Source organism: Merops nubicus, unplaced genomic scaffold (assembly GCF_000691845.1).
Source record: "Merops nubicus isolate BGI_N331 unplaced genomic scaffold, ASM69184v1 scaffold11341, whole genome shotgun sequence".
Taxonomy (NCBI): domain Eukaryota; kingdom Metazoa; phylum Chordata; class Aves; order Coraciiformes; family Meropidae; genus Merops; species Merops nubicus.
Window position 1 is genome coordinate 111332 of NW_008586302.1, and position 22162 is coordinate 133493.

Here is a 22162-nt window from a genome sequence, read left to right on the forward strand (position 1 = left end):
TTTGTTGTGAATGAGTGTGTCCACACAGTAGTCTAATACAGTTTAAATAATGCACTTCAGAGATTTCATTTGGATGAAGTGCCTTGAGTGTCTCTCTGTGGACATGCTGCTGCAGCAGCATCAGGTCTCCAAACGTGCAGCCTGCTGCGTTGCCTGAGAAGTCTGTCGGTCCAGAGAGTCTGAATGAGAGCCAGGCCTCTGACTTGTCTTGAAAAATAAAATGTGAGAATTTTAGATCACAGGGCCAAATCAGTGTCAGCTGGCATGACTGTGGTAAGAGCAATGCTAGCCACCCAAGCTGAATGATTTTACTTATGCAGATGTGCTCATAAGAAAGCCATACTGTACATGTTTACGTTCTATTACAGCCTATATATGGTTAAAATACCCTTCTCTTTCCAGTTAAATGCTCTGGGAATTACCTGAGGCTTATTGCCTTTTTGATACCTTTCAAGATTCAGTCAAGTCTGATAGGGCTTGTAAATGATTTTCTAGCCTGCCATGGATTGATTTTTCTCTCCTTGGGGAAAAACATAAAACCCCATGAAGTTGTGAGAAGTAGTTCATTGCTTTTTCATAAATTTTGCCAGTTGCAAGCCAAAAATATAAAGCAACATTCAGGTTCTTCCATTTGAATGCAATCTCAAAGGTTATAACTGTCAAACTAGAATATAGTTCCAAGGTTTTTAAAAGGCCAGGTAACTCCAACAATATGTTTTCTTTAATAAAATGCCAGCTATGGGGTTGGTTGGGTCAAGAAGTGGTTTGTATTACACTATCAACTTTGTAAAAGGAACAGCAAATGCTGGAAAAACATTTAGTGGCAAGAGGGGTAATGGCTCTGTCATTCAGCTTTGACAATGGCTTTTAGGAAACGCATTTTCACCTGAAGATGATTCAACGAGGCCAGATGTATGACCAGAGAGGGTAGAGCTGCTGCCTATATTTAAAACTGGGCTACTGAGCTTGACCACAGAAGTAAATTTTTCATTGTGTTTGGCCAACATCTGTATTTTCAGTTGTTGCACATAGTACAGGATTTTGCTTAAAATAATTTTATAGTGAAGCTAAGACACAGAAATATTGCAGTTCGGTGAGGACAACTTTATAAAAGTGTTAATGAGATGGACAGTATGGAAGTTGAAAGCATTGAATCCTCTCAAACCATTGGAATGTTGCTAGGAAAGGGAAGAAATGGTACTTTTTACTTTTGGTTTTGACCAACACATTTTGATTGTTTTCTATGAAAAAGAAAATAGACTCTTAAAAGAGAGGGACAAGTTATGAACTGCAGTCTTTAGGCCAGTGGGAGGACAAGGAAGGTGCTACAGAAACTTCTGCATAGTAATTGTGTCAGGTCAATTTAAATTTCCTGTTGTTTTTCTTTTCTTAAAAATCATCTATCTGGAACTGCTTTGCACTTGCCATAGGCTAAAGGAGCCTGTACTGGCAGTGCACACAGCGTGCACACACCCAGCTGACATATGGCAACTTCCTACTCAGCAGTAATTTGTTTACGTCTGAGATATCTGATGCAAACACAAGGTACTTGCATACTGAAATGAGTCTGTATATATGTACATATATATGTTCAATTTTTTTTTCCCCTGACTCCTTGGGATAAAGTAATGTAATTACTTTTGTAAGTTCAGTGCTGGATAATATATTCTGATACCACTGTAATGGAGCTAAAGCTTCTTAAAATTTAGGAGGATTTAGAATTATTGGTCTTGACTGTCGTACTTCATTATAGGAGAGCTACTGTCAGCACAGACTGTTTTATACCTATCTTAAGTCACAAATTGTCTGCCAAAGCAAAAGACATGAAAGTAGCCTCATGAACTGTTACACCCATCTCTCCTTTGAGATGGTGCTCCAGCTAACCTGCTCTGTTTAAAGTGCTCATTTTACAAAAGGGAAATTGTGGGACAGCATGATGAATATTAACGTTTTCCCTGTGCACTGCAAAACACACAAATGTTGGAATGAAGCAGCTGCAACAAAGGCTGAATGTTGAATCGTGTCTCAAAATAAAACATTTTGCAAAACAAAAGTACTGAATGTTTCTGTTCCAGAAAATCTTAGCTTTTTAATCAAAGTCTATACAAACTCCAGCATTCTTATCTAAGAATACTGTAGTATTAAAAAGTGTTCATTGTTTTCCCTTCTTAGTGGTTAATGCAGCTGTAGTTGGTACGATTGTCTCCATCTTGTTGCAAAGAGCAGTATTTTCATTGGTCACCATTCAGTTTTTAGACTGGCTTATGTTTTAAGAGGTGACAGAAGTTTAAAACAGCCTAGTGCAAGGCTTCTTACACCTCTTCAAATTCACCTGGGCATTTAATACTGATTAAATAACAGGAGCTGCTTACATCCAAATGTTTCACTAGTATTCATTTTCTGGTCAGAGGCTTATGAATGAGGCACAATTCTGTGTGAACCATTTGATGATTGAACTTAATTTTAGAACAGATATTGCTATATAGCTCATTGATTTAATTAGAGGCTTTGGAGCTTTCTTGCAGGCTGAATTCTTTCACCAGATGAGATAGGGACAGACACCTGATTGTGACCCTGCTTAACGCAGATTGTGTAAATATGGAGCAACTTTGTGAAGTCAGTGGCATTAAACTAGTAATGACGAGTGAAAAACTGTTTGGGTTAATGAGGTCAAAACTGAGATCTTACCTAAATAGGAACCTGATAGATACCTTTATTCTTGGCTGCTTTTGTTGATGAATTTAGCATTGGTTTAGCTTACTTTCATTTTCCCACAGAGCTGCTCAGAAATTGAACCTGTCTTCCAAAAAGAAGAAGCACAGGCCTTCTGCTTCATCTGTTCCTGAATCCACTCTCTTCTCTACCAGCTTCAGCAGTATCCTTCAGACTTCCCCACCTCCTGCACCACCGTGTTTGTTGAGGGCAGTCAGCAAAGTGAAAGACACCCCTGGTTTGGGCAAGGTAAGCCTTGCAAGTATCACTAAAACACTTGTTTTCTTTGGGAGAAGGTTTTATCCTCATACAAAATATAAAGGAAATTGGAAGGCCATGTCCTTTCTCGGCTGGCTAAACTGCAGTTTACTCTCTGGACACATATACAAAGGCCTAGCAACTTAAGTTACTTAAGGCAAGTGAACTTCTAATGAAGTTGACTTGAAGACAGCCAGACCTCATGGTGCAGCAATAGTGCAGTTGATGGCACAGCTATGCTGCATGCACCTGCACTGAGACCATGGTGCTACAGGGTGGTGGTAAGGTCCATGGTGCTGGGGTTTCTGGAGCAGTTAGTCTCTGTGGCTGTGTTTAAACTGTGTAGCAGTAGCTTGTGGTGTCTTATTTTGGGTTCATGATTCCCTTGCTGTCCAGACTGGTGTCTTGGCTGGACACATGGTAATTTACTTCTGGCTCATGTGTCCTGGCTTTCCTCCACTACAGTCAGAACAAGGCTGGGCCACGTACTTGAACAAAGCCTATGCTGATAATGATGAATTGCTCCTTTTGCCTTCTGTTGTTTTATTTCCTCCCATTCTCCATAATCATAGCCTCTTAAAATGCTGCTTAGGCGCATACTTATAATGGAAAATGGTTGAGGCGATGGAGGAGGTGGCTATATAGTTTGCTGTTGCTTTGTTGTTTGCCTGAGTGGCCCTTCCTTTTTCCCTGTCACAAATTGAAAGCCTGGCATATTACATCTGGGAATACATGCGTGCAGTTGCTGAGGACAGCAGTTTGCTTTAATCAAGGTAGTTTCTTATGCAAGCATCTGTGTTCATGGCTTTTCCATATTCATTGAATACTAAGCAGTGACAATGAATTTGGTGAAAATCTTTTTTTTGGAGAGAAATTGCAATGTATGATTTAGGAGTGTTAAGCATAGGATAGGCTTCAGAATTTGCATTGCTGATTTTAAATGCTCACTTTCTTATATCGTGCAGTTCTGGGTGCTGTGGGATTTTTTCATTTTTAAAGAACAGTAGTACTGCTGTCATGGATGGCTTAATGCCTATTAGAAAAGGGATTCCCTCCACACTAGGCTCTCTTCCTTTCCTGTGGCCTGGTAGGTGGGAAGAAATGTACAAATCCATCATGATCTTATAAAAGTCAGTAGTGACGCGTACTCTTGTCTTTAGTGGGAGGAAGAGTAGACTTGAACCTGTTCATTGTTGTAAGAAGCTACTATTGAAAATATTTACAGTAGATGCTGTCCTCTCAGGATTCTTACTTTTCTGTGCTTGGGACAGGTTATATCTGAATAAAAATTAAAATTCCATTAAGGTATAATGAAGAGTATGTTCATGAAAACAAAGGACTAATTTCTCTTGTTGAACTGTGAGCACTTTTCCTGATGATGAGCTTTTACTCTTACCAAGAAAAGGGTCTACACGCACAGTGACACAAATATAGCTCTGTCAAAACACTGCAAGCTTGATCTGAACCTTTCTTGCTCCTCTGATCATTGATTTCCAGTGGACAGGGCTTGGAAAACAGTTTTGCAATATACCAAGACAGACCTATGATTTGCTGCTTCATCAACACCATGTCCTGGAGCAGGCTCCAGGCTTTCCAGTTGTGTAGGTAAAACTGAAATTTTGCAGTCCAGCTGACTTAGGAGGATGTTTCTTTTATTAAGTTTAGACTCTTTTAATAGTCTTTTAGTCTCTTAGATTCTTTAAAAGTCTTAGTAAGTTTAGGGGTTGGACTCGATGATCTCCAGAGGTCCCTTCCAACCCCTAACATTTTGTGATTAGACTTACCATTCCATAGTTATCAGAGTATATGAGAAATAGCTAAGAAGTTTAAAAAATATTTTAACACATGCTTCTCCAAAGCAGAAAACCAAATTAGGTTAATTCATATAGTCAAAATAGAGTGTTTTTTTTTTTTTTTTTTTTTTTTTTTTTTCCCCCACACATTTCTATTAGTGCAAATATCTCTAACCTACAGTTCCTGGAATTCTGTTTCATTTTCACCTCTTTGGTTTGTCCTAGGAGTCACCCTATATTTATGATCTAAAGCTCATATGCTTTCAACAGTTTCCCATCAGTTGACCTCTGTAGCACAATCTTTATTTTAAGATGTCAGAAATAGGTGCAAGGCATAATAAGCAAATGACTGCGAGATAACGTATTTTATCTGTCAGACTGAGAAAACTTCAGATGACGTAATGGAATTTTGGGCTTGCTTACTTTTAATTCTTATTTTTGTTATTTATACAAGTTATGTTCAGCTTAGTTGGCATATGTTTTGATAAGAACATGCGAAAAACTATATTACTTTTCTCAGCATTTTCTCTCATAAAGTGTTTTCTATAAGGGTATAAATTTATAACATGTGGATCTGTGTGGAAGAAGAAGGTTCAGGGAAGCTAAATGTTATTTTCAGTTGCTTAGGCTTTTTTTCTGGTTTGTGTTTAAATAGCATTTTACCATCAATCCCAGTGTGATAAAACTGCTTCACTTTGGATTTGAGTAGGCTGGGGAATTTCTAGTATGACAGTTTGTTACTGGAAAATCTGGTTCATCAGAACCTGGAAAGTTGGCCGTTGCCAAGGATCCTGGATTTCTGAGACTCCTGGGGACAGCTGCACACAGACTGCCCTGGGATGGGCTTCCTGGAAGGTTGTCTTTTTGTTATAGGGCTGTGAGCCCTGGCACAGACACTGGTTTGGTGTCAGTCTGAGAGCTGATGGTTTGCCAGGTTAGGTGGGTATCTGAAACACTGCAGGATAGGAAGTCAGCATCACTTCACAGCTTTTGAAAATGAACTTGCCACCTAAGAGCTGTCATTTTAAATTTTTGCTTTTACTAGAAATCTCAAAGATTCTACATCTCATTGGAAAATTGACAATGGTTTATTTAAAATTGTAGAGTTTCTCAGCTATCACATGCAGGCATGTAATTTTTGTGAGTTAAACTAGGATGTTTTGTCTAACATGTTTAAGAGTTAATTAGCAGCTCAGTTAGTATGGATATGGGTACAACTGAAGAGTCTAAACTGACAAAAAGAAGAGACTTAAAAAGTATGTGTTCAGGTTGTATGGTTCACACCTTTTCTTACAAAAGGCTTTGCAAGTCAAACTGTACCAGCCTGGAATTTGTTAGAAGTATTATTTGAAAACTAAAGTTTAGCTCCACAGAAGGAAGGAAATTATATTAATAATGAAATATAGGGACTGCATAATCACCATTTTACTTTGATGTTAGATACACCGTTGACTCTAGCAGAAGTATAGCAGTGTCGAAGTGAAATAAACAAGTAAAGTATCATGTTATTTGTTGCAGTAATTTCTAAGAAGCTCTCCCTGAAGTTAAATAAAAGGTTTGTTACCATATTGCAAATATATTAACAGTGGCGCTTGTATGGATCATAACATGCACGTGTGCTTTGGGTTTGCATTTGCTGGCAGAGAGAGCTGATCCCAGGTATCTCCTAAGAACAGAAAGTTTTCTTTTGGGCTGTGTCACAGTCCTGCTCCATAAAGTGCCACAGATTGAGCATCACTTTTCCTTCTCTCTCTGCTGTCTCTGAATCATCGTATTCTGAAAATGGCAGCTTGCTTTCGCTGGCTTTGCACACAGAGGGAGTGCTACTATCCTGAATGACTGTATGTGCAGTTGCCCCAAGTCCCATCTTCTGGAACATACTCCTGAAGCTCTTTTATTCTTTCTGTCAATGAGCCAAGAAACAGAGTAAAAAGGCTTTCCATGTAGAAATAATGACTTACACCGTGCATGCGCTCAGTTTAAGTAGTGCAAGGGCATTCTAGTAAGGTTTACTTTGATTTGCTCCCCAATCTGCTTCCCTTCTCCCCCGTCCTCCCACACTCACTCTCCCCATGTTCTGTCAAATGAAACCAAAACTTAACCAAGAGTTTTGATGAAAATACAAAATGTTCTTTCTGTGAAAGATGTTGGTGTGCTGAATTTCACATTACCCATGAAGAACAGCTTGCATGAAAAAATAATTGCCAGTCTTAATATATAGGTCGTTTTCAGATGGCATAGGTTTTAGGATGAATGGATGTGGTCTTTGTGCTTTCTTTCACTTATTATTTTTCTCCGTGTAGTCTTATAAAATTCTGTCACTGGGAGGTATTTCTTATGTTTGAGTAGAGATTAGTTTACTTTTCCTTATGTATTATTTTTTGAGTGAATTTTTGTTCGTTGGTATTTCTTAAGCTGAAAATATAGTAACAGTATATGTCTGTTAAAATAAACTTTATGCAAAATGTTTCTACCGGGGAGAAAGAAGTCACCGTTGGCCCTTCTTCCAGAAGTCCTTTCAACCTATTAGCAAAAATAGACTGTGATTTGTGACATTGTTTACTTTTTATTTTTCTGTAGACTCCTGCTTGCAAAACCCAGCCCCATTTTGCTAAATAATGTATAAATTCAGATCAACCCCACCCTGTTTCTGTACTAGAGCTCTTAGGATCTCAGTGTAGGAAGGAAAACCAGACAGAGACACAGGAAGCAAGAACAATCAATGAGATCTGTCATCTTGGTAGTGGTGTCCTCACCCCATCAGCAGACTAATATTAGATATGCCTTGTCAAGCTTTGGTAGGTGTTGTGGAAGAGGAGATAATGAAAATTTTCAAAGGGGGATTCATAGGTTACACTGCAGATGCTTCTGAGGAGCCCTTTCCAAGCATGTCTTTTGAGGGGGTGTATACCAATGCTTTGGGTTCACAAACTGCTAGTTCTTCAGCTGTCCACTGCCTTAAAATACTTTTCACTAAGTAGGGAAACAATTATTGCAGTGGCCTTGACATTCTTTAATCCGAGCTGTACCAGTGCAATGCGTGTGAGTAAGAAGTATTCTGTTGGTTGTAGCCTGTGTGATTCATGATTTGAATAGTCTTTGTCAAAAGACGTTTTCAATAGCTGCATCAACTCTTTATATTGGTGCAGTGGAAAGTTGAGACATTCTTATACTTACATGATTTACAAAGTAGATTTCAAGGGACAAAATTGATGCACATCTTAGTAAGTCCAAAAGGTATAAAAAGCCTTCTTTTCTGCTATCAGAGTTTGCATTTTGACTAGCTGATTGGGGGATGTGAGGACTTCTTGGCAACATCATGGTATACATTAGGCAGGTGCTTATGAAAACCTGTGTTAAGGTCAGCAAAAACAAGCACAACTTGCATACTACATTCTGTATTTCACTTCACTGCCATCCATCTTGAAGGTGTTTCAGAGAGAATCAGAAGAGGTTCTCTTTCCTTTGTAAAGCAGAGGTTTTCTCTCCTTCATCACTCAGGTGTATGGGGGGAAGTTAATGGTTAGATGACAAATGTAATTTTAAACCCTTTATCACAGAAAACAATTTGTGAGGTGAAAGCCAGTTTTGCCCAAAGTTACCATGGTTACTGAAATGGAAAAAAAACCCAAAACAACAGGATGATCCCTTGAGGCATTTAAAGGAGACATATGTGTTCATCTTTGTGGTCAACATGATTGTTGTACAAATTAAATAGTTAGTTCCACTTGGAATGAAATCCAGGTGGTCTTTTGCCCTCCAGACAGTTGCTCAGAACTGGTATTTTCCTTGCCGAATGTACTGTTTGGCCCTGGCAGAGGCTTTCATGCTCTTTGGCTAGATTCCTAAACTGGGAGGAGTTTTAATAACTTAAGCTGCTTTAATAAAAAGGTGAAATTAATTTGGAAGAATTAATTTGGGAGAATTGCTATAAACAATAATCTCTTGCATCACTCAGCCATATTTTCTATGCACAGTTCGTTTGTCTTTCTCTAAAGCATATCCTGGATGTGGAAGTACCAACCAGCCATGCCACAATTGAATTTTGGTTGGCTGTGAAGTTTAAAGAAAGACATATTTTGAAGAAATTTCTATGCACTCATGTTTCCACAGTTTAGAGAATGCCATAACTGCTGTTCCTTCTCTTCATGAAGTACAGAAGCTGCTACTTTATGGGGGGTAGGAGCACATACCAATCGAGCCTGCTAAGGGAAAGCCTGGCTCGTTACGTAAACTTCCCACCATGCAAAAGAGAATTCCTGCATGGAGAAGCAGGGCTGCATTTCTGCCATATAATCTAGCCAGTTGCTTTAGGAGAGGAAGGTTATGTCTCACCATACCTATTAATGAACCATTTTAAGGGCAGATGGGAGCATTTTGGCCCACCTGCAAGCTTAGGAAGTGGCTTGCCAGTTCCTGGCCTGCCAAGCTGTCATTCCTGGTAATGGGATTCCTGAGGTCAATTGCGGAGGAGCAGACCCCGGCGAGAGGAGCTTGTGGCAGGTGGATGCTAGTGTAATGGTTTCCTGGAACATGGCAGGTGCAGGCAGGCAAATGGAGGTGGGCACCAAGAAGCAGGCTGATATCTGAAATGGGAAAACTGAAGACAGAATACCGTTGAATGTCCTTACTTCTGATTTCACAAAATGAAGCAATTCTGCTCGGTGGCTTTAGGAGCACTCCACTAGTCAAGGCACTGTGTGGTCAAGTGTGACACTAAGGAGCCTTTCTCTTCTGTTAATTCCTTCTTTGAATCCTTGATCTGAATTACCTTAATCTGAGTGCTGACTACTGGTGGTAGCAGATATGGATAAGACTGTTCAGTAAATTACCTTTTTTTCCCTCAAAGAATAGCAAAAATGGTGTTCCTCCCCTTAGTGACATCTTCTTATGCATATTCAGAAATTGTACTGATGAGTGAGCTTGTGAGCATGGGAGGTGGATGGGGGAGATTTCCTGGAGGAATTGGACAGAAAAAATGTGAAAAAGACTGTACCTCACTTTGATAATGTTTCTTATTTCTGTGATTCTTTTATAACATGTTTCACTCAGGAAAAGAATTGTAAAGCCTAATTTTGTATTGTTTACTTGGGTCTGTTTTGATGAATTTTCTTGTAAACGTAGAGGATCAAAAGAAAATTAGCTTGCTCAAATGACTTCAGGATGGTGCTTCTAGATTTTGTACATTTCTAAGTGACTTTATCCAGCACCCTCTGCGTTGTCATAGGTGCATTATTATATGCCCAGCTGTCTATAACTTTTAGCTGACTGTTTTCTTGATTGAAAATGTCATGAATGACCATAATTTGTAGATAAAGTTTTGGCTATGAGCCTTATACACAAGGCCCACATGGGTCAATTATTTTGACTGTTCAATGTTGTCAACCTGGTGAAGCTACAGAAGTCTTTAGTACTGGTCACCTAATAAGTGTGCTTTAAACATATTCTCATGTTGAAATAGTATTGGAGACTTTTAAGACATGTCTGGATGCGTTCCTGTGTGACCTGTCCTAGATTAGATGGTCCTGCTCTGGCATGGGGTTGGCCTCGATGGTCTCTGGAGGTCCCTTCCAACTCCTAACATTCTGTGATTCTGTGCTTCTGTGATTGATGGTTATGCAATTTGAATGGAAATGACTGGATTTTTCTGAAGTATAAAACTTCATTGGTTTTAACACTTTGATTTCCTCAAAGTTTTTCTAAGCTATTGTATTTTTATTTCCTTTGCTTTTCAATTTAGGTTGTACCGCTAATTGATATTTTAGGACATTGTGATAGTTCTAATTAATCACTTCTACTTTATTTCTAAAACTTTTAGTACTACTTTTTAAAATGTCCCCTTCTTCCCTGCCCTCTCCTCCACACCTCTCACCACATTAAATAAATTTTTACATGTATGAAGAAGAGGTAAATATAAGTCAGGAAAGTCAAGATGAAAGAAAATGAAAATTACAAGTGTGCTTCTCAAACAATGCCAAGGAAGGAATTTAAATGCTGATCTGTTTGCTAAACCTGCGATCATGGTAGGTTTTCTGAGGTTTTATGCAAACTGCAGGCACTGTACTTTAAGCAATCAGCTGTAGGCCTTATTACTTTTTTTCTATAAAACTTCCTAAAGCTCTTCTCCTTCCAGCCTTTTCCTTTTGTGTTTGGCTCCTCTCAGCAAGTGTCTAAAAGCACTGCTCAGTGATGCAGGGAGGACAGTGACACTGCAGGAGGCTCTACTATAGGACTGTTGTAACATCCTGGGCTAATGATTTGGCTGAGCCTCTTGATTCAGCTGCAAGGTTATTCTGCTTTCCATTACCCTAAAGGTCTGGACTTTACCTCATTTCTGTGGTACAACGTTGACTTAAAATAGATAACCATCTCAGCTGAGGAAGAGCCTAGCGTGAACTGTATTTTAATACTGAGGATATCATTAGATATATCTTTTCCATTTACCATCTCTCCCTTTTTTGCCTTTCCCTTTAGAAATCAAACACATTTTTTTGGTATATCTCTCTGGAGACATTTATTCACTTTCTCTGCTTTTATGAGATGCCTGTATCCCCAATGCTCCATGTCTCCATTATCTCCCTATCTTTTTCCTCTACCTTTTATTGCCACCATTATTGTACTCCCTTAGGCTGTGATTCATGTCACTAGCTTAAGTGAACTGATCGCTATCCTTCTGATCTAGGCTGGTTATATGAATTCCTTCCATGGAGGAATGGAGAGAAGTGCTGCCTCTATTAGGATGGGCTGACTTGCCCACCACATGTTCTTTCCTTTGTCAATTAATTACGGAGGCAACCTAGACAGCTGCCTTAGAATGAGATATCTGTGTTTGAGTAGGTGAGCTGGGTCAGGTAAGGTGAATGAATCTCTCCTTGAGTAGGAACACAGTCTCTTCTTGTGTTCTGCTCTGAACCTTTAATAGAAAACTAGTTACTGGGAGATACAGTAACAAAATGCTTACGGAAAGTCCTAGGTGCTCGAACCACAGGATAAGAAAGACACTGAGGTGCTGGAGTGGGTCCAGAGAAGGGCAACAAAGCTGGTGAAGGGTCTGGGGAACATGGCTTATGAGAAGAGACTGAGGGAAGTGGGATTGTTCAGACTGAGGAAGAAGAGCCTGAGGGGAGACCTTACTGCTCTCTACAACTCCTTGAAAGGGGGCTGGAGTGAGCTGAGTGTTGGTCTCTTCTCCCGAGTTACTAGTGATAGAACAAGAGGAAATGGGCTCAAGTTGTGCCAGGTGAAGTTTGGATTGGATGTTGGGAAGAATTTCTTTACTGAAAGAGTGGTGTGGCATTGGAACACAGGCTGCCCAGGGATCTGGATTCCTGATACCCAAATGCCATTTCGTTTCCAAATGTAATTGGACTTTCTCTTCTACATTGTTGCGAAAGTGATTGGTTAGCAGTTAAAAGATCTTTCTTTGGTTAGTAAGATACAAAATGCCATACATTACTGTTCTCACTTTTCTTTATGAAACAATCTTTCTATAGTAAAGGGAAAAGCAAAGTTTGAAATCATTAGCCTGGTTGATCTTAAAATTCAGGAGGTAGGTTAGTACATTTCTAAGACCTATATCCCTCAAATCCTGTGATGGGCAGATAGATAGGTAGAGATGTAATTCGCAGTATACATATAGTGTGTACACTTGTATTTGGAAACATATATAGTTGCATATATATGTATGTGTGTAAGTTTATTAATCTCTTGATCTCTACCAGTACAGTGGGAATATATAGGAAAGAGCTATACAGAGAGTTTCTGAGCAGGTTATCTAAAAAAAATTGTGAGGCTAAGTAGCTATAGACTTGCTTTTATTTATAAACTAGCAGATTTTTTTTTTTTTTTTGAGAGAGAGAATTCAGCATTCCCTTAAGACATTCTCAGTAACCTCTCATGGTTTTTAATCAAGAATAATATCCTTCTTGTTTATCTCAGTCCTCCTATACATTGCATGATCTTTTTTTCTCCTGTGAGGTGAAGATGCTCGTACAAATAGCAGCATTTTACATTAAATTCTCTAGATAACTGTGAGGCTTTATTGCATTTCTGTAGATCCCAGTTGTTCTCATCCATATTAATTGCTGCTGGATTTTTCCCCAGAACTGTTCAACTTATATTTGTACTGAAGGGGAGACACTTAGAAAAAGATGTGGTGTCAAAATGTGGAGTATATTAAAATGCCAGGAGGAAAGTTGTACAATAACCTTTACAGCATCACATACTCCATTACAGAAACATAGATGTGGGAAAACTTTAAAACTGTTGCCCTTTCTTCCCTGCCCCCTTTTCCCACAGAAAATATGACGCATGTATTTCTAACTGTATAACATGACCGTAATTCTCTTGGCTTTAACGTCTTGCCCCCTTCTTTCCTTCATTCAGTGTTGCTGGAGGTTTATCTAAACACAAATCTTGATTTGCAATAGCAATCTGTTCTTGAATAGCTCAGCTGCAGCACCTGAGCCCATATTCTGGAAGCAGTGTGGCTAGAAAAGCTGCCCTCCCTTCACCACCTGCCCCCGAGAAGATACCTTAAATGTTGTGTTTCTGTGGGCTGTGAGGAGCAGGGCTAAGGTATGTGCTGGCACAAGATCCAACAGAGGCACCAGGGACACGTGTTGCCTGGCCACACAGAATAAGACATGCACCCTGATTGATAGCAGTGTGTCCAGGTGTGATAAACACAAGGAGGCCCAGGCTGCTTTTGGGAGATGCAATAGCAACTCAGAGGAGGAAACGGGATTCTCCCAGGGCCTCGTGCTCTGTGAGCGGTGAGAATCATGAGTCTCCTCAGATGGGAGGAGTTATTCATCATAAAGACTATTATGCCATGCAAGGCATTGCTGAAACAGAACAGCACCAAGCTATTTCCTATCTTATCAGGGTGTATTAATAATGCAGCAGTAATAATAGAAGTACAAATTAAAAATAACTGGATGGGCAGATAAGCAGAGTTCTTGAGATTAAGGGGATCAGAAATTGCTTCAAACAGTTAGTTGCAGAGCAGCACATAGGGGAAAATTAGCCTTTGCTGTTTTGCCTTTATTATTCACTTATTCTTCATCTTATCTCTGTGAGCATTAGTTCTAGGACTTTTACATATGACACTAATAAGCACAATATTTCCTCGAGATTTCAGGCTGTTCTTTTTTATCTCCAAAGAAATGAAGTATCTTCTGCTGATCCATCTAATTCAGTAGAGACTAATAATGCTGACTAAGAAGAGTATTCTGATTATTAGCCTCCCTATACATAAACCTCTTATGATTTCCTCCTCCCACTCCCAACCCACAATATAAAGGCAGACAAGACATGACAAGTGTCAGATATTCAGGCTTCAGGACAAACTGATACAGACTGTTCTCTCAAGGTTTGTAAGCTCCTTCTGGATTGCAGTGGCATGAAATCTCATGTCCCTGAGTGTCTTGAGGTGTAATAGCTCGGTTGCCAAAGAGAAACGTGAGTATCTGGTTCTCTGGCACCAGATGATTGTGCTGCTCCTAGTCCTTTCTTGCAGAGCCTCTCTCTGTCACTGACCTGGCAGGGCTTTACTTGTTTTAAGGCCTCTGCATATTTCCTTTCAAAATAGAATTAAAATAATTAGTTGGAACTACCCTTTGGTCCTCTGCTGCGTACCAAAATGTGTCTTCCTTATGGCACAAGACTGCTGTTACTTTGATTTCAAGTCCTATTTGCTATACAATTTTCAGGATGCTCAAATTCTGCTCTCAGTGAAATATGTAATGGAGCTAGTGCAATGCGCAGCCATTTCACATAGCTCTATCCAAGCAACACTGGCCCACTGAGAGATTAGATTATCAAGGGAGACCTATTTGATTGAACATCCACTACACTGATGGAGCAGATGCTTAGTGAAGAACTGCAGCCCAACTGTTACTCCTCCATTTTTCTGGGAAGCAGCATCATTTGTGAAACTGGCAATATGGGAACTCGGTGTCAAAGACTGGAAATTACAGGTCACCCTGCTGTTAACCTGGTTTTAGTAGCCCAAAGAACTTCTCCATGTAATATTCATTGTTATTACCAAAGAATTCAATCTGCTGTACAGAATAGTTCATCCTAGTTGGTTGCCACAGGAATATCCTTCATGATTTGTCAGATTAAAAGAGCGGAGAAAGCTCTTGCTTAAATACTGGTTTCTTCAGTAACTGGGTCTTCCTTCACTAAATGCTCAGGCAATAATCACAAAACAATGATTAATGAGACTATCCTTGTTTTAAGGCATTGTTGGTGTCCACTGTCTAGGGCTAGGCTGTGTAGGTTTGGCCAGGGGACTAAACAGGTCTGCAAAGAGTACCACAGAGGCAGGCTATTAATATTTTCTTACAGATTTCCCACTTACTGTCTAGACAGAAAATACAGAAGTTGGGTGCCTACCCTCCATTTACTTTTTTACCCACACTTTTTCAAGGAAGGTTTGTAAGAGCTGAGAACACCTTCTAGGCTCTAATAGTTTTCATAGGGCACCTTTTGCATCCCAGTGGAGTTTTTGCGATTTTCAGGGGATTTTTGTGTATTACACAATGATTTATATCCATCTGTCTCTTCTACCGGATAATCCTAGAACATATGGTGACACAGGTAGAGAGGATATGTTCTAGCTGACAAGTAAGACTAAAATTCTAGGCTCTGGAGCTCAGCCTTCCTTTTTCTACAAATTATGCTTTACCTCTCTCAACCTTCACTTCTGTTTAACTTGCTTCCTCATAGTCCAGTTCTCTTTTTACCCTTTATTTTTGTTTTTTTTTTTTAGTACTGGGAGATACAAAAGTATTCATCAAATTCTCTGACACTCTTGGAAATCTTTTAAAAATGCACTACTAAGTAAACACATCCATTACTTAGTCCAGGATCAAATGAGCTGACAAAACAGATAAAGCAAAGCTGTGGTAACAGGCTCGCTCCCTCCCTCGTTCCTGACACCTTAATCCTACAGCACTGCCACCCACCCGTGCCTCTCAATCATCTCCTTGGAGGAGTGTCAGCATCTTCCTCCTAACTGGCAGAGGCAAAACGCATTCAGCCTTACATTGCAGCATGCTTACAATGATTCAAGTTCAGATTTGTAAAAGTGTTTCAAAGTCCAACTGATAAGACGCTCAAACTATGAATAGTTAAAGGCTGGTAATTGAATTTGAATACTTTCTGGAGACTGACCTTTTGTACCTCCTAACAACCTATGTTTCAGCAAATTTTGGAAATACATCAAAAAACTGAATCAGAAGCTGAGTTGAGTATTTGTGATGTAAATGTTAGCATCTGAAGTGAATTTCTTTAGAACTAGATATCAAAACAGGCTTCTGAATGGAAGGCAAAAGGATGTAAGGCTCTGTAAGAATGACTGTTTTGTGAAACAGTAAGAACCATATTCAGCTATGACCCTCAGAAGCAGGAGACAAATACTGAGTTAAAATGGTTGATCATGAACACTGTGTTCCTACTACTAGGATTTTAGGAATGGAAAGATAATTAGTACCTTGCTTTTGCCTGGCTGTACAAGCCTTAGGGAGATGTTAGCAGATCTGCTGCCCTTGTACCCACCCAGTAACACCACACATAAAAGCAACACGTGTGGTAACTGAAGTTCAAGGACTATTTAGGACAGTATTTACCCCACAGTGAGCAGGGGTCCCTTTGGCAACTGCCTTTTCCTATGTGGACATGTGCAGGAATTATGGTCTTTGGATTCTCAGAAAGATGTTATGCTGAAGAAATAAAATTTTCAAAGAGACCAGGAGAGCCTGGTTCTTTTTAACAGTTAGTATTATATCCCAAAATGGAAGCAGAATGGTGAGATGCTTTCTTAAAAGGCATGATTTAGGACCTAATATTTTAAAAATCCAGACAGCCAGAGATTCCGAGCAGTGGAGGGAAGGCTGTTGGTGGTCTCTCAGTGAATAGACAAATAGATCGGGAAAAGGAGTATGCGAATTAGCAGTCTTGAGTGAGAGCCCAAGATTAAACAGGCAGAGACACTAAGCAATCCTCTTGCCCCTTGAAATGGCCCTAGTCAAACAGAGCTGAGGTATGTTAATAGGTAAACTGATCTGGATACAGTTTATGCAGTACCTGGTCTGTTTAGAGAACAAAATGATCAACATGGCATCTGCTGAAGTTTTTAATTCACTTCATTAAAAAAAAAAAAAATTACAAAAATAAATCTTGTTTTATGCACGTTGGGCAGACTGTCTCAGCAATCATACCTTATTCAGTTCTGTACATGCAGAAGTCAAACAAAAACACCTCTGTCATGTAGTGATGCCTTTGAATTTACACAAACCAAGCAGCTGCCAGAGACCACATGAAGTTCAAGAGTAAAGGGGAGGATTATAGACTGGCAAGAGCCTTTTATTAAGTGAGATGTTAATTTGCATTTGCTGATATTTAGTTGAGCTTGAAAGTAAAGGCTGTTGCAACCTCATAGTATAAAAATGCTTTTGCTTGTGCTTTTTTTCTCCCATTAAGAAGCCAATTTGTCTGTGTTTTACTGATCTTAGAGATGAGACAGATAAGGAAAGAAGTGAACCTTCCTTTCAATTCATACTGAAATACTCCCAGTGTTACTTCTAGCTCCATCTAGACATGCCTTTGTCATCATAGTTCAGATCTCCTCTCTTTGAAGAATTTCTTTTGAGTAGACGTTAAAAATGTCACAAAAGAATGAAGGAAGGAGGATAAGAATGAACTGGAAATTCTTAGACCTTGCCTGACTCAGAATTTTACCTTCACAAGTACACAATGTGGTACACTCATTACAGATTAAGCAATTACATCATTATTACAGATTAAGCAATAATTTTAATGTTGTTGTGTAAATTGCTTTATTTTATCAGTTATGCTCATCCGACCCTTACACTTGTAGATCTATAAGGATGTTACTTGCAATTCATGGGTCTTCCTTCAGTTCAATTACCAGGGAGTAGAAGCAGATGAGACAATACTAAGAAACTTAACTGATGATAACAGAAGGTAGTGTTTAGTATAAAGTAGATTTAGTATAAATAAGATACAGAATACAGTTCAGAGCCTAAAGCAGTGTATTATGATTATGAAGAGTTCCTTCATTGTGATTATGAAGAATTCTTCGCTTTCTCTTCACTGTATGAGTTTTTTTTCTCTTTAGGAAAATAATTGTGGTTAATACAGCTGATGAGGTGCAGAGGAAATACGGGTTGAGGGAGACTGACAGGAGCAGCATCAAAAGTGTAAATGGAGGCTCATGAGGACCAGCATGCTGTCCTCATCTTCTTCCTTTTGTTGTTGTTTTAAGCTGCTCCATATCACAAATGCCCAAATTTTAAGACTAGGTTGGATGGGGCCTTGTGCAACCTGGCCTAGGGGGATGTATCACTCTGCGGGGTTGGAACTAGATGATCTTTCAGGTCCCTTCTAACCCAAACCATTCTATAATTCTATGAATTTACTTTTTTTTTTTTTTTTTTGGTTATAAAGAGGTTACAAGGATGCTTCTGATGTATTTGCATTGATTCTGCTTTAAGCCCCTGAATATTGTTCTCAGAGGATATACGTTGCTATGTGCTTCTGACAAACAAAGAGAAAACATTTCCAACTGAGAAAATAGGTGCTTCTGAGGACTAGCATTTTAGAATACCATCTACAGTCAGAAAGGCTAATTGTCCAAATGATAGACATGCATGGTCAACTTTCTTCTTTATGCAGCCTTGATTGAGACACGATGAGCATGCTTCTGGCCTGTGCAGTGGATGATTTTATTAGAACAGCATCTTCTGGGAAAGGCTTTCATACAGCAAAGATGACAAGTGTGGCAAGTTGCTCACAAACCCCAGATTATAGAAGTTTCTCTTTCTGAAAGCTGCCAGCCCACAGTATAGCAGTGCTAGAAAGTTAGAACTCAATAGCTATTTTTGCTGCTCTAAGAAGTGTCACTTTTTTCCTGAATTCTTTGCTTATTGTCTCAAAAGGCTCATTCTCATAGGACCAACAGGTTTGGGAGGCCCAGAGTACATGAAAAGAAGAAATGAACCAAATGTGCACTGTGAGGACTGCTTGTTGTTATATCACTAACAAGAGAAGCAATCATCTCCTGATGAAGTGAAATGGGGCACTATCTTCTCTCCATTCCGTTTCTGGTATAGATATTTTATCTGTGGCATCTGCAGTCTCTTACCCTCTAGTTTTCTTGATTTTTATCTTTCCCATTTCTGTTGTTAACTGACAGCAGCTGTCAAAAACATTCTATCCCATTGCATTTTTACATACTTTATAGCAGCTGCACCACAAGTATGTGGTTTGTGATGTCCTGGTCTTCTGATGTGTGTATCTCCTGATACATTTCATGGTGGCAAGGGCTTTTGTTCTAATTGCTTACAGTCTCATAAGCTGAAATTGTCTCTGCAGTGAAAGGAAGAGGCAGGGCATCATTACCACAATGGGTGTCAGTTCCAAAAGGATTTATAATCTAATTTCAGTTCATTAATGACTGTGATATTTAACTCTTCCAGCCTGCCCTTGTACTAGCTGTGTCTAGTTTTCTGGAGTGCAATACCACTCCTACTCTGCAGAATATAGCCCTGAATGCAGCTTGCCCCTCATTGCCTTGTGTCTTCGCTTCCAGGAATGTGATCCTTCCACATTGTCTTCCTTAGTGCCACTTTTTCATCCTCCCATGTTCATCTCAGGGCTCCTTTCCATGTTGTATCCCTTTTCTTGAACCTGTCTTTTCCTCTTGCAGCAGTATTTGTCTTCACTCCCATTCAGCTTCCCCCAGCAGTCCTACTGATCCTAATCTGTTATAAAAGGGGAGGAAGATGTTTAAGCCACAGCAGAAGACAATGGGAGTAGATCAGGGTAGAGTACTGTGAGACCAGCTGTGCTGATAGGTGCTTATTTACATTTGCTAAAGATCTCATACCTAGAATTTTAGGAACTTGCACCTGATTTATTGTGTCTTATTTTCTTTAGAGATAGATGAGGCAGACAGGTACTTGGTTTCATTCTAGTTCTGTGAAAAGAGGACTGCAAAAGAACAGCAATTGGTCCAGATGCCATTACTGCAGTATCAGGTGTCTGTATTAACTGATATTTGAGATATTGTGTGCTAGAAACAGCATTTTAACAGACCTACCAGAGACAGAAGCTTCATATTCTCTTCCTTCCTGCTCAGCTAATGCCACTACTCACTGTGTGTGGGCCAGAGTGGGGCTACCAGCTCCCCTTTACCTTCCCTTCCTGGCCTCTCTCTGCTGCCTTCTAATCTGAGGATCTGCTACTATTTCTCCCATAATGCTTTTTATTTCTGCTGATGCCATGAGCTTTATTGTACCTTTAGGAAGTATTTATATGTTATGAATTATATTTTACTCCCACACTGGTTTCTGTTTTCATAAACAAGCCTTAGAAAAAATCTCTGTGTTGGGCAGTTACAGATAAATTTGATCTTTTTTTTTTTTTTTTTTTTTTTCTTCACAGAGAGGATAAGGTAAATGATGGATTGCATTAATAAAAAAAAAAGTGTACTGCTGTATGTAAACTGGTCCCTTATGGTATAATATACCTCTTTTCAGCCTGTATCAACAACGTGTTGAACAAGGCATTCATTTAGAAAAGGGGAAAAATATCACCTAGCCTGAAAGTTCAAGCCTAGAGTTAGTACAATGGGAGGGTTAGTGAAGCATACAGACACTTCTTTGTCTAAACAGTATGCCAAGGAGAAAAAGGCCAGAAACGACCCACCTGGAATGTGGAAACTTTGCAACCATAAATGAAGAACCCCATTTTCACTTTAACAAAGAATGTATTCAGAGGTATGTTTATTATTTATTAGAATGTTCACCCAGAAAGCAGCACAAAAGCTGAATAGACTGTTCTGGCTAATGCTTGAGGTGGGACATGACAGAGTTCTTATCCTTTTCTGTTGAACATAACTGTAGATGTTGTGTCAGGATGCACACTTGTAATCCTAGAGAGTAATCCAAGCAAGTCCTGGTCTCTCCCTACTCACCCCTCTACTGAGAGAGCTGTTGTCATGTAAGATTAAAGTACTCCTGAAATGATTTACCATGGCTGTTACATCATGTTCCTATTTGTAACTCTCTGGAGGTTATCATCACAGTTAATTTATGTGTCATGGATATTCTTCAAGTTAACATCACAAGTCAATGTATATTTATAATATTGGTTTATAAGTCAAATAGTTAGAAATGTGTAATATTAAAAAAAGAAAACCCTTGTCATTCAGCCAAAAAAGTAATACTGGATTTTTTGTCATTAAGCTGACAGGATGTTATAGCTGCTGTAAATAATAGTGACTGCTAAAATCTTTTGGCCTCCCCAGTGTACAAATCAACCAAACATGGATTAACTAGTTTCCTCTGATGTGGTTTGTGCTAATCCAATATCCTCTGATAACAGGAGAAGGCCTTTAATTACAACATTTCACTTCATCTTCTGTGTATGCTGTGGCTACTCAGAAAACACTCTTTAGCTTTCTGGAGTTCAAAGCCAAGTAAACTTTAAACTCTATTACCTGAATGCTGCCTGAGGACATCTGTGCAGGGCCTTTTCTGGGACACCAGGGCTGACACCAGGGCTGGATGCAAGTGTCTGGTGGCTTGGATGAGAAGTAGTTTGAACATTAGCAGAAAGAAGATGGACAGATTTCTTCTTCCCCTTCCTTAGACTGCAAAATCTGCAGGTGGGTGGTACTGTGCCATGTTCTCAGTCCTGTAGGTGCTTCACTTCATACAGGAATGATGTGAGGGCTAGCAGGGGCTCTAGGCAGTTCCTGACCTTCCTTGTGTGTTTGCACTCAATCTTTTGTTCTCAGTAACAAGAGCTGAGCAGCCACAGGGCTGCTCTTGTGTGCTTTCAGTGGCCACGCTAACAGCCATTGCTTTTGCCAGAGAGTTTTTTTGTGCGGTGCGTGCTCCTGCAGCATGTCCTTTGCTCATGGCATGCCTTTGTTACAGTGATCCCGTCTGGGGCTGTCCGGCGGGAACAGGGATTTCCCAGATACGCTGCTCTGCCACGGGAGCCCCTTACGTTGTGGGTATTACACGAATATTGGATTTAGCAGCTCAATGACTTTGTTGTGCTGCTGCTGCAGAGAAATACAGAACCCAAATTGCTCTCTGAGGCTGACAGGCAGACAGACCGGCAGCAGCCATCTGAGTTGAATGATTTCATTTTCACGTTTTTACAAAAAACAAGATGAAAGTTATTAAAGGTGACAGTAGTGTGAGACAGGTTCTTTGGCAGTCTCTGCACTTTCATCCTCCCCTAGATGCCATTATGTTCTTCAATCAGGAACCACTTTCTGTTGATGACACCTTTGCTCTCTTCTGCCTCCTTTGGTCAGCAAATTTATAGCAAAATGATTATGGGTTGGAGGGAAA

The 22162-nt window shown here is 39.6% G+C and overlaps 1 protein-coding gene across 1 annotated transcript in view; it reads left to right on the plus strand.

Annotated features, from left to right (window-relative positions):
* The window catches only part of LOC103780908 (kinesin-like protein KIF26B), a gene marked incomplete at both ends in the record, with an annotated part of 144505 nt that overhangs the window by 91388 nt on the left and 30955 nt on the right, over positions 1–22162 (plus strand). Inside the window, one exon of the mRNA XM_008948607.1 lies at positions 2778–2961. Coding sequence (XP_008946855.1) covers positions 2778–2961 — 184 coding nt within the window. The remainder of the gene's footprint in view (positions 1–2777; positions 2962–22162) is intronic.